Source organism: Chrysemys picta, chromosome 1 (genome assembly GCF_011386835.1).
Source record: "Chrysemys picta bellii isolate R12L10 chromosome 1, ASM1138683v2, whole genome shotgun sequence".
Lineage (NCBI taxonomy): Eukaryota > Metazoa > Chordata > Testudines > Emydidae > Chrysemys > Chrysemys picta.
The window spans coordinates 356,754,703-356,771,827 of NC_088791.1; the positions used below are offsets into that span (position 1 = coordinate 356,754,703).

Below are 17,125 nucleotides of genomic sequence, written 5' to 3' on the forward strand. Positions count from 1 at the left end.
CGGTTCGGATACTTCGAATTCAGCTATGCTATTCACGTAGCTGAATTTGGGTATCTTAAATCAACCCCCCCCCTAGTGTTACCCTAGCCTTAGATGACTAAGACAAAACAAATCCTGGATCTTGTCAGGGGGATAAACTATCTGTCCTTTGCATTCCCTTATAACGCTATGGCTCTATCATTCTATGGTGTAAAATCCTAGTGTAGACTGGGCCTTAGTCACACACAAGTCTTTTGACTCAATGCAGGGCTAACTGAGTGAAATGTAATGGGCCTGTGTTTTACAGGAGGTCAGACTGGATGATCAAATGGTCGCTTCTGACCTTAAACCCTATGAATCTATTGATAAAGGAAGTAGATCAGGCATTTCTATTTAATGTGTCTCATAACATGAACAAGGGAACATTTAGTTAAATTGAAAGTCTGAACATATAACTTTGAAAAAAGGTAATTGCTAATGTAATTCATATTTGGCCAGTAGAACGCCTTGCTACCAATATTATTGGAGCAAAGAGCATAGAAAAATGGGCTTTACAAATGGATTGGCCATTGGAGGTGGTGCTGGTGGCATCACCTGTAGTTAAGGCTGTCTGACACCTTCCATTAGAAGACCTCATTTCCAGTTGCTTAATAGTTTGCCAAATTTTAGGTGATTGGACTGAAGTTTTCCATGTTGGGTGTCTGCTTCAAGCAGAATAGTTTTTTGAAAGTTTCAGGCATAAGAGTTCAGCCAACTTCTCAAATGAAGCTAGGAGAAAGTATGTGTTACCCATGTTGCAAAATTCTCATTATTGTTCTAGCGAGGAGCCCTAGCACCTCCAAGTTTCCCAGCAGATAAACTTCAGGTAACAGCCCTTGTTCCTCAGCCCGACAGTACAGACAGAGCCCTGAAATTCAAGAGGAGGGGGTGACAATGTCTGTGTATAAGCACACAGCTGGCTCCTGACGTCTGTACTCAGCTTTTGCTCCAAGGGGAGTTTTGACTCACTGGGGCCTGAGCAAACCACAGGCCATGGTCTCAGAATTTGACCTTGTATTGCACATCTACTAACATCTTTCATCCTGAAGAATTCACTGTGCCACTGAAATGCACCACTTCGGAGCTGGAGTCCATCAGGTGGGATGCACAGGGGTGCACAGAAAAGAGTGACATTTTGGCCAGTGATTCTTTAGCAAACTCATCACTTATGGCAAGGGCTCTGGCATGTTTCATGGTTGTGCACAGCGGAAAGGTCCACAGACTTACTATCTCTCCCATCACACCCACGTTACACTGGGTTTGTCAATCAGGTGAGCTCCTCAGCAAGAGATGGGTACCTGTGAGTTCTGAGATGGAAGTGTCCTCCCTGGGAATCCCCCTCTGTTAGCCGTGTCCCACACCTCTCTCAGCCCAGCATCTGCAGCTGCATTCTATGCCGAGAGCCGACACACTGTGTGCACAGTTCATAATATAGCTCTGTGTAATCCCAATGGGGTTCGCTCAGCCTCTAGAGGAGAAGAGAGCATCTGAATGTAAACAAGCTTTAGACAAGCATGTCTCTCCGTCTGTGCTAATTTTCCAACTTTGGGAGTAAACAGTAATTAAGGGACCTTCCCAAAGGGAGATGAGAACTCTTGGGCTCTGTGCTGAGTCAGAGAGGAATTGGCTGCTCTGTACGTTTGTGCGTATATATTTAAAAATTATAGTTGATGAGTAAGAAAAGTAGGGATAATGCCTAACTCTCCTGAGGATCTGATATCCTGTCAATTCTCAGGATAGATGGGTAGATAGTAGACAGAGAGATCTGGAGAAAGTTGGCTAAGATGAGACACAAGCAGTTAGTGCAAACACATGGGCTGTCACTAAGGGATCAGAGATCAGTGTTTCTCATCAGTAACTATCATCATACTGTGCAGCACCTTTCATTGAGTCATCTTCAAAATACCTAGCAAAAAAAAAATCACTATGCACCATCCCCATTTCACTGAATGGTAAACTGATGCACGGAGAAACATGACTTGTCCAAGGTTACACAGAGACTGACTAACAGAAGCCAAGTGTCCTGACTTCCCTTCCATAACCACGGTCTCTCTGTCAGTAAGTGACCACATGACAACAGGGAAATGGAATCACGGCCTTATGGGGCCTGTTCACTGTGGTGTGTGTGGGGGGAATTCCCTGGGGAGCAACCTGGAATTGGGGACAGCCGATCCCTCTGACATACCAATCTGGGCCCCCTCTCACACTGTGAGGCTGTGACAAGCTGGGATCCTCTCAGGTATTGTGTTTACACAGCTATACACAGACAGGGACACATCCAGCTGCAGTTACATGAATGACTTTACTAGCCATCCATGAAACAACAATAGAGAGGCTCCAGCCAGTTTGCCTCAGTTCTCCAGCCTAGGACCCAAGAGCTGTACCATCTTGCCCTCGCCAAAAGCCTGACCAGTATCAGTTTATTTCCCAGTCTGCCCCTCCCTCAATGTAGAAAGGACAATGCATCAGCCTGAGCAGATTTCCCTTTTACGTTTCAAACAGCATCCTGTACTAAGTAAAACAATATAAAACAGATTTATTAATTACAGAAAGATCAATTCTTTACGTGAATATAAGTAATAGTGTAAAGAACAAAGTTGAAATCTGAGAAATAAACAACATCACAATCTAAGTTCTATACACTAGACAGGCTTTGAATCAAACAGTGTCTCACCCTGATGGGACAAACAATCCACCAATCTTCCATACACAGGCTAGAAATCCCTTCAGCCTGGGACCACAGCCCCAGTTCAGTCCTTTGTTGTTGAGTTGTGGGGGGAGTGAGGCCAAGTGATGATGTCACTTCCACATTTCATAGCTTCTGCCATGTAGAGGGAGCTTCATTTTTCCAAGCAAAAGCCCCTAGCATAGTTAGTGGAAAAGAAAAGCCACAAGATGGAGTCCAGTGTCCCATGAGCTGGTCACCTGCCCTTGCATGCTTTCAGAACTTTAAGTACAAAAATGATGCATGCATACAAATAGGTTAATCATATTCAGCAAATCATAAGTTTATATTGATATCTTACATGACATATTTTATATACTTTGTAAAATTACATCATAATCATATCACCATGGTAAATATGGTGAAGACAGGGTGTTGCTTAAACCTTAACATGTGTTTAGCTACTGGTTTTCCTTTCCCCTCAGTGTGTCCTTCAATAGGAATCTCTGCCCAAGATCATCTTTGGGATCTTGGTATGTCAGAGTCCAGTGAGATAAGGATGTAAGGGAAATTCCCATGTTGGCTAGCCCTGTGTGGAGCTCCTTCCCATCCCTAGGGTATGGCCATGCAAAAAATCCACCCCTTCTTCACTTTGGTCATTGACTAATGTGGAGGCAGAGTGCCGAAGACCCTCCTTAGATTTTGAACATATAAATCCCAAATTGCAAATCATTGTAATTGTAGTATTACCCACAGGTGTTTTTGTAAAATTCTGTGTATCTTTTAACACTTTGTAGATCAGCCCTGTGATCAAAAGTCTGAAAATGTATGTGACATTATTAATATAACCTGTGACCATATAGATCATTGGTGCAACCACTGTTATATATTTGCAGCAAATATTGTATAAAGGTTGTCGTGTAAATTGTCTGTGGAAAGGTTATGATTTGCTAATTATGATTATGATATATGTGTGTGTATCATTTTGTAGTTTAAGTTATGCATATTGGCTATGTCCCTGTATATCAATGTGTTTTGATTCTGAAGTAGCAAATTAAATGCCCAATCAAGAAAGACTTAACTGACAATGGGTCCTGGAAGACTCCAATCCACATAAGAAGTTTTCCTGGAGATATAAAGAACTAAGTGTTGCATGGACATGTGATTTGCCCATGTGACTCCAAACTCCATTTTGCTTTAATTTTCCACTGTAAGAACAAAGAGGTGTTCTTACACCTTGAAGAGGCTATAAAAGGCAGCTGTCTCATCTCCATCATGTCTTCAATCCTGCTTCATACCTCTAGCGGGACTTTGCTTCAAACCGAAGCTCTGAACAAAGGACTGAAAGACCCATCCCAGCTGTGGATGTACTCCAGAGACTTGATTTGAACTTGAACTTGATTCCATCACTGCTACAAGCCTGAATCAGATGGTTCATACAATCAAACGTGAGTTAATAGGTTTTCCATCCATCTGGGTTTTACCCAGAGAGTTGACTTTTTGGCTTCTGTGTTTCAGTGCCATTTAGGGTTGCCAGGTAACCAGTTTTCAACTGGAAGGTCAAGTCAAAAAGGGATCTGGGAGTGTCCAGTTACTACTGGGCCGGGAGGGAGGCGACGGGTGATTAACCCATTGCAGCCCATGCTCTCCTGTGGCCACCTCGTACCTGCAGGCACTCTCCTTGTGAGACAGCAATAGCTTCCATCCCAGTCCCAGAGCAGAGAGATCTCAGCTGGGCAGAGGCACCATTTGGGAAGTCAGAGGCCTCTAGCCCGTCTGAGTTTCGTACCTGAGGCCTGTTCACAGCCCAGGCCCTAGCCTCAGAAGGAGCTGTTACCTGCAACACTGCTTGAGTGTGATATATGATGAGTTCTGTGCTTCTCCCAGCTTCGGCCTTTGGGGCAGGGAGTTTGTTTATAAACAGAGGCAGGGTGATTAAGATAACAAAAGGCTTGTCATTAAATTAAATTAAGGCTCTTTATATGATCCTGAAAGTGTTACCAGGCACTCCCATTAAAAGAAAGGAAACAAAGGGTAGGAATAAATCATGAAAATGGAAAGAGGTAAAGAGTGGTGTCCCCCAGGGGTCTGTACTGTACCAGTGCTTTTCAGCATATTCATAAATGATCAGGAAAAGGGGTAACTAGTGAGGTGGCAAAATTTGCAGATGGTATAAAATTAATAAAGATAGTTCAGTCCAAAGAAGACTCTGAAGAATGACAAAGAGATCTCACAAAACTGGGGGGAAGGGGCAACTGATTGGTAGATGAATTCCAGTGTTGATAAATGCAAAGTAATGCACATGGCTAAATATAATCCCAACTATATACACCAAATGATATTGTCTAAATTAGCTGCTACCCATTAAGGAAGAGCTCATGGAGTCACTGTGAATAGTTCTCTGAAAACATGTGAGCAATGTACAGTGGCAATCAAAAAAGCTAGGAGAATGTTGGGAATCACTAAGAAAGAGATAGATAATAGGACAGAAAATATCATACTCCCTCTATAAATCCATGGTACATCCCACACCTTGAATACAGTGTGCATATCTGGTCGCCCCATTTCAAAAAAGATACATTGGATTTGGAAAAGGTACAGCAAAGGGTAACAGAAATGATTAGGGGTATGGAACACCTTCCATGTGAGGAGAGATTAAAAAGACAGAGGCTTTACAGTTTGGAAAAGGGATAACTATGGGGAGGATATTATAAGAATTCTGTAAAATCATGACAGCTTTCAGAGTAGCAGCAGTGTTAGTGTGTATCTGCAAAAAGAACAGGAGTACCCATGAAGTGGGCTGTAGCCCATGAAAGCTTATGCTCAAATAAATTTGTTAGTCTCTAAGGTGCCACAAGTACTCCTGTTCTTTTTATAAAATCATGAATGGTGTGGAAAAAATTAGATAAGGAAAAGTTATTTATTCCTTCACATAACACAACAACTAGGGGTCACCCAATTAAATTAATAGGCAGCAGATTTAGAACAAACAAAAATAAAGTATTTCTTCACAGTCAACCTGTGGAATTCTTTGCCAGGTGATGTTGTAAAAGTCAAAACTATAACGGGGTTCAATAATAATGATATAAATTCATGGACTATCGGTCCATTAATGGCTATTAGCCATGTTGGGCAGGGATCCAACACCATGTTCTGAGTGTTCCTGGCCTCTGTTTTCCAAAAGCTGGGAGTGGGTGACGGGATGAATCACTTCATGATTGCCTAAACAACAAGGAGTCTGGTGGCACCTTAAAGACTAACAGATTTATTTGGGCATAAGCTTTCGTGGGTAAAAACTTCACTTCTTCAGATGCTAAAGCTTATGCCCAAATAAATCTGTTAGTCTTTAAGGTGCCACCAGACTCCTTGTAGTTTTTGTAGATACAGACTACCCCGGCTACCCCCTGATTCATGATTGCCTGTTCTATTCATTCCCTCTGGGCACCTGCTATTGGCCACTGTGGGAAGACAGGATAAGGGGTTAGATGGACCTTCGGTCTTACCCAATATGGCCATTCTGATGGTCTGATATAGACCCACATTGCAGCCCAGTGGGCTAGCTTGCTTTACTATATTCACTGCTTTGTGTAAGGGGACTGTTGCCCCCTTACTAACACTCCGTGGGGGTGTTTTGGTTGCTAGCTCCCAGCACTAAAAGGGGAAGGGTCGATGGGAAATCAGGAGCCTGAGACTGACAGTCCCCAGGGACAGTGGGGAGAGGCCAATGCTCCAGATCAGCCTGATTGACAGGGCGGGCAGGCTAATCAGGGAGTCAGGAGGCCAGGGGGTGTCCCGCCCTCCGTGTGAACTGGAATGGCCTGAGTCAGACAGAGTGGGGCCGAGCTAAGCTGCTAGGAGCAGAGCTGCAGCCCCAAAGCCAGAGGACAGCCCAGAGAGAGCAGAGCTGTCCTGGGAGCAACCAGAGCCAGAGAGGCCAGAGAAGCAGCCCAGGGGGCTGGAGGCAGAGCAGCAGCAGCAGCCGTGCTGAGGCCGAGTGGAGCTGGAGCTGGGGCTGGAGCCGTCCGGAGCTGGGTGCGGGGAGCAGCTGGGGAGAGGAGGGGGACCCTGGACAGTGGACCCAGCGCAGGGAGACGCCTCAGCCAAGAGGCTCTGCAGGCCAGACTTGGAGGGGATCATAACCCCGACCGGGCAGGGGCAACGCTGGGAAGAAGGGTCCTGCCACCTAGAGCCTGAGAGCGTGTGGCCACCGCCAGAGCAAGTGTCCAACCCGCAGCGTCTCTGCAGCACAGCCAGGGCCTGAGAAGGAGCCTGGGACCTACGAGGCACAGACTGAACTGCCCTGACATTCCAGACACTGGTTGTGATGTTCCCGGCCACAGAGCCGGGTGATGTGTTTTCCTTTAACCTTTCCCATTTTTCCTTATTCTTTTTTAAAATTAATTGTTAATTAAACAACTTGTATTTGCTTTAAATTGTATGAAATGATCAGTGGGTCAGGGAGGTGCCCAGTGCAGAGAGAGTATCCCGGAGTGGGGACACCCTAGCCCCTGTCCTGGGTGACCACAGCAGGTTGGGGGTCGCGCCCCCCAGGAATCCTGGGCCCAGCCTTGTCGGGGTTACGAGGACACTGCCAGACAGGAGAGTGGAAGGGGAGTCCTCAAGGGCAGGGAGGCCTCTGGGTAAAGGAAGTGGGAGCGAGGTCTCAGATCCTTTCACTAGCCCACTTCAACAGGGTAGTGCAGAAGCCAGGAAAGTTCCCCATAATAGCTGGGCCATTCCCCCGCTTACATTTGCATTATATTCAGCAGTTGTGATAACTGAAGAGCGGGGGTAGTAGCTCCCTTTTCTGGACCCAGCCAGACAGGTAGCTATAATTTTTTTTAGTTATCCCATCTCCTAGAACTGGAAGGTACTTTGAAAGGTCATTGAGTCCAGCCCCCTGCCTTCACTAGCAGGACCAAGTACTGATTTTGCCCCAGATCCCCAGGATTGGGCTCACAACCCTGGGTTTAGTAGACCAATGCTCAAACCACTGAGCTATCCCTCCCCCACAATCCCTCTTAATAGCTGTTCTCTACTTGCTTTACCTGTAAATGGTAAAAAGTCTCACTGCGATGAAAAGCAAAAACGAAGTGAGTGGGCACCTGGCCAAAAGAGCCAATGGGAAGGCTGGAATTTTTTAAAATTGAAATAAGCCTCCCCTTTTGTCTGTCTCTTGTTGTTCTTGGAGAGAGGCAGACAGGGCTGTAGTTATGCTGTAAGAAGCTTTGGGCCAGGTATAAAAAATCATCGGTATCATACCTGGAAACTACTCATTTGAAACACCAGATATGTAAGTAGATCAGGAAATGTCTAGGAAGATGCGATCAGGTTTACCTCCTTTATTTCTTTATGGCTTGTGGACTCCTCTGTGATAACCCCAAATTCTTTTGTTTTGCTTGTGTGGTTTAAGCTGGATCTCAAGAATGCTATTCCTGATGCTTAGTCCTTGTAAGTTTTTTTTTTTAAATCTAGCAATAGCCTGAGTTTTCAGATGTATTTTCTTTCTTTTTGTTTTTTAATAAAATTTACCTTTTTTTAGAACAGGACTGGATTTTTGTGTCCTAAGAGGTTTGTGAACATGTTGTTTAATTAGCTGGTGGCAACAGCTGATATCCTTTGGTTTTCTTTCTCAGATATTCCCTGGAGGGTGTGTGTGTGTGAAAGGGCTTGAGGGTACCCCACAGGAAGGAATTCCCAAGTGCGCCTTCCTGGGTTCTAAGAGGAGTTTTGCACTTGGGTGGTGGCAGTATCTACCAATCCAATGTAAGGAAAAGTTATAACCATAGGAGCTTAATACAAGGGTGTGACGGGTTGGATCACGGACCCCCCACCCCCTTTGGAGCTGCCACTCGATGTGCCAAGACTACCTCTGCCCCTGCTTTCCCTGCCAGCTTGGGACCCCAGCACCCTGCCTTGCTGAGCCAGACACACCCGTCTGCTCCAACAAAGACCCAGGGTCTGAATTACTTGCCCCAAAGCTGCAGGTTTACCTGAAAGCAGCTAACAGAAGTGTTAATACCTGGGGGAGGTGCGTATCTCTCTATCAGTGTTATAGAGAGCGAACAATTTATGAATTTACCTTGTATAAGCTTTATACAGGGTAAAACGGATTTATTTGGGTTTTAAACCCCATTGGGAGTTGGGCATCTGAGTGTTAAAGACAGGAACACTTCTGTGAGCTGCTTTCAAGTGCATTGTAGATAGGCATGTGCCAGGGTCTGCCTCATGCTGCAAAACGGGCAGGCATCTCGAATGGGGGCAAGATGGAAAGAAAATACATATATACAGTCCAACCAGGTCACAACCGATCGATCTCCACCTGGATGTAGGTAAAGATGGAATTCTCATCCGGGTGTTGGTCATGTCAGACGTCCACAAGGGAATGATTATTGATGATCTCTCTGAGGATGCCTGCAGCACCTGGCTGCTCTCGATCCCTGAGTGATTCTGGTCCTCAAAGAAGGAATTTAAAATGCCTCGCAGGTCCAGGCACTAGTGATGATCCAAAGTGCCGAGGAAGGCAGACACCTGTTGATAGAAACACCCACTCCAGGTCTGAATTCGGATGGTAGACATTAAATAGATTCAATGTCAGCCCGTCCACACAGGCCTGGAGGTGCAGCAGGCAACCTGGCATGACCTCGACAACTCCCAGCATTTCAGGCTGTAGACGGGGTGAGAACAGGGTGGCCACCCCAGCTGAATGAGCGCTGAGGTGTCTAAAATATACCTGGTCCCCCGACTCCAGCCGCCAACTAGTCTCGGCGGCTGGATCCATGTGGGTTTCCTGCAGGTAAACCACAGAGTACCCTACATCAGAAAGGAGGATACCTGGCAACTGTGGAGACCCACCCTAGAGCCTCTGGTGTTCAATGTTGAAAAGATGGTTGGGTTCATCCTAAGGGGCTGAGAAGGATCCTTGTGAGCAGAAGCATCCCCACCCAGCCTTGCAACAATCGCTGACCAACCTGAAAGGCTTGTCACAGAAGTTTCAGGCCCCCTGGTAGACCAGGATGTCCTACCTCCCGTTTCCCCTCCACTCCTCCAAAACAGCCCTTGTGGCCCAGAAGGCGAGATGGAAGTCTCCCCAACTCTGGAGAGGGAGCTTCGCCTTACCCTTGAAATCACAGGGGTCCACCAGAAAGCCGTCATGCTCATCCCGCAACACAGTGGGGGACAGGGTAGTGGATCTATGATGATCCTCTGGCTGGGTCCATTTTATGACTCTGTGGCCCACGGAGATGGGCAAAGAGGGATCAGACTACCAGTGTGGCGACTGTACCAGTGGCACTGCGCAACCTGTCTCTATCTCCAGAAAGGTAAAGGGAGGTGAAGGGAAGAGAGAAGCTTCTAAAGGGTCAGGGAGGGGGGACAAAAACTACCCCCTGACATTTGTCCAAGGACAGGGGAAATGAGAAAACCCCTCAGGGGCAGCACTATGGAAATGTAGGGGACAAAAATTAGTAGGACTTCTCCCCTCTCCTCCCCGCACAGCTCCTGCCAGAGCTCAGGGCAGCCTGAGATGAGGGCTTCTTCTGCGGCTCCAGCCGGGCAGCCTGCTCTCTTCCCCTCCCCCTGCAGCTCCTACTGGGGCGAGAGGCTTGAACTCCTGCCAGCTGAAGCTGAGGCAGCCCTTTTGCTCAGCTGTGCCACATGAATCACATGGTGATTGCCATGTTCTGTTCATTCCCTCTGAAGCACCTGGCACTGGGCACTGTCAGAAGACAGGCTACTGGGCTACATGGACCATTGGTTTTACCCAGTATGGTCATTCTGATCTTCTTAGTTAGACCCCAGATGTATCTGCCTCCTGCTGTAACCCACTGTACCCCATTCCCCTCCCAGAGCTGAGACAGGTCCCAGGAGTCCTGAGGGGGTCTCTCTCTCCACAGAGTTAGTAACAGAATAAACAGAAGAGATGGGGGAAGATTGCAATTTCAGAGACCAAGCTACCAGGAATTACAAAGGTGGCAACCCATTGGAGTGTGCATAGACTGACTCCCCAGGTCTTCACATTGACACAGCACAGTAAGGACAGTAACGGGTTTAATGTCTCTCTGTCTGTCCAGTAAGTGATTCAGGGAAGATGCACCAGCACCATGCACCAGCCAGCTCTGCACAGAGCTCAATCTGAGAGCCAGAGCACAAAGAGAAAACATTTAAATCTCTTTATGAGTAAAGAGCTGGAGCAGCCTGCCCCAGATCTGTTTGGTCCTCACCCCGTAAATGATGGGGTGTAGCACGGGGGGCACCAGCAGGTATACACTGACAATGAGAACGTGGCAATGAAGTGGCACATTGTGGCCAAACCGCTGCGTGAGAGAGGAGAATAAACCTGGGATGTACAAAGCTAAGATGGCAAAAAGATGAGAGATGCAGGTCCCAAAAGTTTTGAGCCGGGCATCCTTTGTGGGTAGGTGGAAGATGGCCTGGAGGATCAGAGTATAGGACACGGCGATAAAAAATACATCCATTCCGATCACAGAGAGAAGATCAAACAGGCCATAGTAACTACTGATGCTGATGTCAGCACAGGCCAGCTTCACCACAGCCATATGCCCACAATAGGAGTGGGGGATGATGTTGGTTCTGCAATATGGCCACTGCCTTGCCAATAAGGGATAGGGTAATGTGAGTATGCCACTGCGCAGCACCACCGCCAGGCCTATCTTGGCCACAACAGAGGTTGACAGGATCGTGGAATGTCTCAGGGGATGGCAGATGGCCACGTAGCGATCGAAAGCCATGGCCATGAGGATTCCAGACTCCATCGTTGAGAAGGCGTGAATGAAGTACATCTGAGTGAGGCAGGCTCTGAAACTGATCTCCCTGGAATTGAACCAGAAGATGCTCAGCATTTTCGGTAGAGTGGATGTGGAGATGACCAGGTCGGTAATGGCCAGCATGCAGAGGAAATAGAACATGGGCCCATGGAGGCTTGACTCCCTCTTCACAATAAATAGGATAGTGAAGTTCCCCAACACGGCTATGGCGTACATAGCGCAGAAGGGAATGGAAATCCAGATATGTGCTGCCTCTAGGCCTGGAATACCAAGTAGGATGAAGGTGGAGGGGTTGGTGAAGTTGGTTGTGTTGGAATTTGACATGGAGTATGGAAGAAAGTGCCCAACTCTAAGGCATAAGGGTTTCTCCTGCATGTACCGTAGGCTCCCCTGACTTTCTGTGTGTCCCCAGGGTCTTGGGTGATGGTCGCAGTAGAAATGCCTGAATGGAGAGACAACGTTAATATGAGACACTTCATGCACTAGTGCAGACTGTTCATGGGAGAAGCAGATTGAGCATCTTCATACCCTGAAAAATTACATTTTCCTAATCCAGAGAAAATAACTATGAACAATGAACCTACTAAATCCAATTCCATATTTTGTGGTGCTCTCTGCATTAATAATTCCTACACTTTGTGGTGGAGGAAGCTTAAGAGGCACCAGCAGGAAACACAAATGTGGATACTGGTTATCCATCATTGTTCCTTAATACAATGAGAGCCAGGATAGGGAGTCCATATTGTAGGGAGTTCCCCATTCATCCAGTTGCTCGAAATCTGAGTGTGGGAAAAAACAAACTTTTGCTAAGACATGTTCTGGGAGAAACATCCCAACTAGAACATAGCTCAGGGAAAAGATCCGGGCGCTATTGATAGCAGCTCAAGAGAAACACCTGCTCATTCACAGCAGTGGACAAAACAAAAGAAATGTTCAGATCCATAAGATATGGGACAGAGAATATCATGTTCGGGATACGTGTTCAGTTTTGGTCACCCAGTCTCTGTTAAGGCTATAGCTTATATAAAAGGGATTTCCAAGACAGGCTTTGAGAATGGGGGAGGCTGCCATATGCAAACATATAGAAAAGTCTGGGACTGGTTAGTTTACACAAAAGACAAAGAAGAGAGCAAATGATATAAGAGTGGAAAATAAAAAGTGAAACAGATTTACATTCAGATCAGCAGTTCCCAACCAGTACTATCTGTAGGCAGTTAGTACTCCAAGAAGACTAATTACCCAAATCTGAGGAAAATTGTCAGCAAAGTTGATTGGCAGGAAAATTTTTGACAGAAAAATATGAATGAAAATGGTGATTCTTTGAAAAAATGTATTAGATGGTGGAAAACTCATGCTTCCATAGTCAACAAAGTGAACAACTATGGGTAAAAACCCAGTTCAGTGAGAAAGTGAAGGCAGCAATTTGGTGGGGACTTGGGAAGCAATATGTAACAAAGAAAGAAAAAGGGAAAATAGCTAGCCAACCATAGAAATCAGAAGTTAAGAAAATTAATAAGGGATATTGAGACATCCGGGAAAACTCCATACTTGGCAGGGCTATGGATCACAAAAAGGAGGTTATTAAGTATGTTAACAACAAGGGAAATCCTAGAAAAGCTTTATGTCAATTCCTGTGTTAAATGTATTTAAAAATAAGCATTAAATAAAAAGTATTAAAAATAAATTGAAAGTTTAAAAAAAAAGAATTGACAACATTAAGAAACAATGGAAAAGCTGGCATGGGGTTAGTTAAAACAAAAAAATCTAGAATTGTAAGTAATGCCAGTCACCAACAGGGTTCATTTTAAACAGATCTTGTCAAATAAACCTGATTTCATCCCTTTATGAGAGTACACATTGGTTGATCAAGAGAACAACCCAGAGGCATTTGATTTACTCGGGGAAATATTGAGTTAAAAACTTAACACTCTACAATATCAATAGTGAACATGTTAAATGGACTGAAAGTTGGCTAACTGATGGATCTCAGAAAGTTGTTGTCAATAGGCCATTGTCAGTGAATGCGGCTGTTTCTAGTGGGGTTCTGTAGGAATCATGTCTAGGCCCCATGCTATTCAATATTTTCATCAATGATCTGGAAGCAAATAGAAAATCACTGCAGATAAAATGTGCAGATGACCCAAAGATTGGCAGAGTGGTTGCAATGAGGCAGCCAGGGCAGGCATACTGATTGATCTGGAGCATTTGGGAAGTGGGGCCCATGTAAACAAAATGTTTTAATACAGGCAAATGCAAAATGATCCTCTCAGAACAGGGAATGCAGGCCCGACCTACAGGCTAGGGCACTATATAATGGAATCCAAGGACCCTGAAAAGGATTTAGGGGACATTGTGGACAACCAACTCATCGTGAGTGCCCAGTGCGACACTGTAGTATAAAGGGATGACATGGTGCTCGGATGCATTAACAGGGGAGTGGAGAGTTGGAGCAGGAAAAGGATTTTACCTCAGCACATGGGATTGGTGAAACAAACTGCATCCAGTTCTGGAGTCCACCTTTGAAAAAAAGATGTTGAAAACTTGGAGAGGGTACAGAAAAGAGCTACAAAAATGATTGGAGGAGAAAAGGCCGGATTGTTAGACTTCAAGTTGTGTATCTCTTTAACTTATCAAAAAGATGATCAAGCGGAGACTTTCATGGGGAGAAAATCATGGAAAATAATGGGCTCTGTAATCTAGCAGAGAAAGGCTGAGCAAGACCGAAGGGCTGGAAGCTGAAGGCAGGCAAATTTCAGCCAGAAATTAGGGCCAAATATTTAGCACTGAGGGTGATTAACCATTGGGACACACTGAAAAGGGAAGTGTTGGATTCTCCAATTCCCCATGTTGGCACATCCAGACTGGATGTTTTTCTGGAAGATCTGCTTGAAGGGTTGTTTACACTTATAATGCTACAGCATTACTGCCATAGCGCTTCAATATAGACGCTACTTACACAGATGGAAGGGTTCTCCCCTCAGCATAGGTAATCCCCGAGAGGTGGTAGCTAGGTCGATAGAAGAATTCATCTCATGCTGTCTACACCAGGGTACAGATTATCCAGCAAATTCTTGAATGTATTGGAGACAAAAAAAATTCCAAAAGCTGGAGAAAGCTACTAGTGGAGAGGCTGTTCTAGACTTCATTTTGACATAGAAGGAGGAACTCATTGGGAATTTCAAAGTGAAAGGCATCTTGAGTCAAAGTGATCATGAAATAACAGAGTTCAAGACTCTAAGGAATGGTAGGAGGGAAAACAGCAAAATAAAGACAGAACAAGGAGCAATGGTCTCAAGTTGCAGTGGGGGAGGTCCAGGTTGGATATCAGGAAAAACTATTTCACTAGGAGGGTGGTGAAACACTGGAATGCGTTACCTAGGGAGGTGGTGGAGTCTCCTTCCTTGGAGGTTTTTAAGGCCCGGCTTGACAAAACCCTGGTTGGGATGATTTAGTTGGGAATTGGTCCTGCTTTGAGCAGGGGGTTGGACTAGATGACCTCTTGAGGTCCCTTCCAACCCTGATATTCTATGATTCTAAAGACAATGTGTTTCAAGAAGGCAGACTTTAGCAAACTCAGGGAGTTGGTAGGTAAGATCTCATGGGAAACAAGTCTAAGGGGAAAACAATAGAAGACAGCAGATAGTTTTTCAGAGAGATATTATTAAGGGCACAAGAGCAAACTATCCCACTGCCTAGGAAAGAAAGGATGTATGGCAAGAGACCAGAGTGGCTTAACCAGAAGATCCTGAATGATCTAAAAAACAACAAAAAAAAGGATCCTAAAAAAGTGGAAACAAGGTCAAATTACAAAGGAAAAATATAAACAAATAACACATGTACGTGGGGGCAAAATTAGAAAGGCAAAGGCACAAAACGGGCTCAAACTAGATAGAGACAGAGAGGGTAACAAGAAAACATGCTACAAATACATTAGAAGCAAGCGGAAGACCAAGGACAGGGCAGGCCCATTACTAAATGAAGAGGGAAAAACAATAACAAGAAATGTAGAAATGGCAGAGGTGTTTAATGACTTCTTTGTTTTGGTTTTCATCAAGACATTTAGCGGTGTTTGGATACCTAACATAGAGAATGCCAGTGAAAATGGGGGTAGGTTCAGATGCTAAAATAAGGAAATAAGAAGTTAAAAGTTACTTGGACAAGTTAGATGTCTTCAAGTCATCAGGGCCTGTTGAAATGCGTCCTAGAATGCTCTGCAGGAACTGACTGAGGAGATAGATGAACCATTAGCTATTATCTTTGAAAAGTCATGGAATACAGGGGAGATTCAGGAAGAGTGGAAAAGAGCACATATAGTGCCTATCTATACAAAAATGAAAAAAGGTCAACCCAGGCAATTACAGACCAGTCAGCTTAACTTCTGTACTATGTAAGATAATGGAGCAAATAATTATGGAATCAATTTGCAAATATCTAGAAGATAATAAGGTGATAAGTGATAGTCAGCATGGATTTGTCAAGAAAAAATCATGTCAAACCAATCTGATAGCTTTTTTTGACAGGGTAGCAAGCCTTGTGGATGAGGGGAAGCAGTACTTGTGGTATATCTCGACATTAGTACATCTTTTTATACAGACTCACATGACTTGCTCATTAAGAAACTAGGGAAATACAACCTCGATGGAGCTACTATATGGTGGGTGCATAACTTGTTGGAAAACCACTCCCAGAGAGTAGTTTTGAATGGTTCACAGTGATGTTGGAAGGGCATAACAAGTGGGGTTCCCCTGGGATCAGTTCTGGGTCTGGTTCTTTTCAATGTCTTCATCAACGATTTAGATCATGACATAGAGAGTACACTTATTAAGTTTTCAGATGATACCAAGTTGGAAGGGGTTGCAAGTCTTTTGGAGAATCGGATAAACATTCAAAATAGTCTGGGAAATCTGGAGAAAAGGATGATTAGGGGTCTTGAAAACATGACCTATGAGGGAAGACTGAAAGAACTGTGTTTGTATAGTCTGAAAAAGAGAAGACTGAGGGGGACATGATAACAGTTCTCAAATACCTACAAGGTCGTTACATGGAGGGAGAAAAAGTGTTCTCCTTAACCTCTGAAAAGAAGACAAGAAGCAATGGACTTAAATTGCAGCAAGGGTGATTCAGGTTGGGTGATTACTGTCACGGTGGTTAGGGACTGGAATAAGTTGCTAAGGAGGCTGCGGAATTTCCATCACTGGAGATTTTTAAGAGCAGGTTAGTCAAACACCTGTCAGCGATGTTATAAATGCTGCTGCTCCTTCCATGAATGCAGGGGACTGGACTTGATGACCCCTTGAGGCCCCTTAGAATCATTGAATCATAGAATATCACGGTTGGAAGGGACCTCAGGAGGTCATCTAGTCCAACCCCCTGCTGAAAGCAGGACCAATTCCCAACTAAATTATCCCAGCCAGGGCTTTGTCAAGCCTGACCATAAAAATCTCTAAGGAAGGATTTCAGAGTAGCAGCCGTGTTAGTCTGTATCCGCAAAAAGAAGAACAGGAGTACTTGTGGCACCGAAGAAGTGGGCTGTAGTCCACGAAAGCTTATGCTCTAAATAAATTTGTTAGTCTCTAAGGTGCCACAAGTACTCCTGTTCTTCTTTTTTCTAAGGAAGGAGATTCCATCACCTCCCTAGGTAACCCACTCCAGTGCT

General features: G+C 44.9%; 1 protein-coding gene across 1 annotated transcript; it reads right to left on the reverse strand.

The window, feature by feature from the left end:
- Nucleotides 1-10,845: 10,845 nt before the first annotated feature.
- Nucleotides 10,846-11,844, reverse strand: LOC101941730 (olfactory receptor 52R1-like). Its single transcript, XM_005310465.3, has one exon. The coding sequence runs from the start codon at nucleotides 11,842-11,844 to the stop codon at nucleotides 10,846-10,848; it is 999 nt and encodes a 332-aa protein (XP_005310522.2).
- Nucleotides 11,845-17,125: the final 5,281 nt, after the last annotated feature.

Bases quoted from the DNA above. Each gene is read 5' to 3' on its own strand.
- LOC101941730 (XM_005310465.3), bottom strand. From the start codon at position 11,844: ATGCAGGAGAAACCCTTATGCCTTAGAGTTGGGCACTTTCTTCCATAC.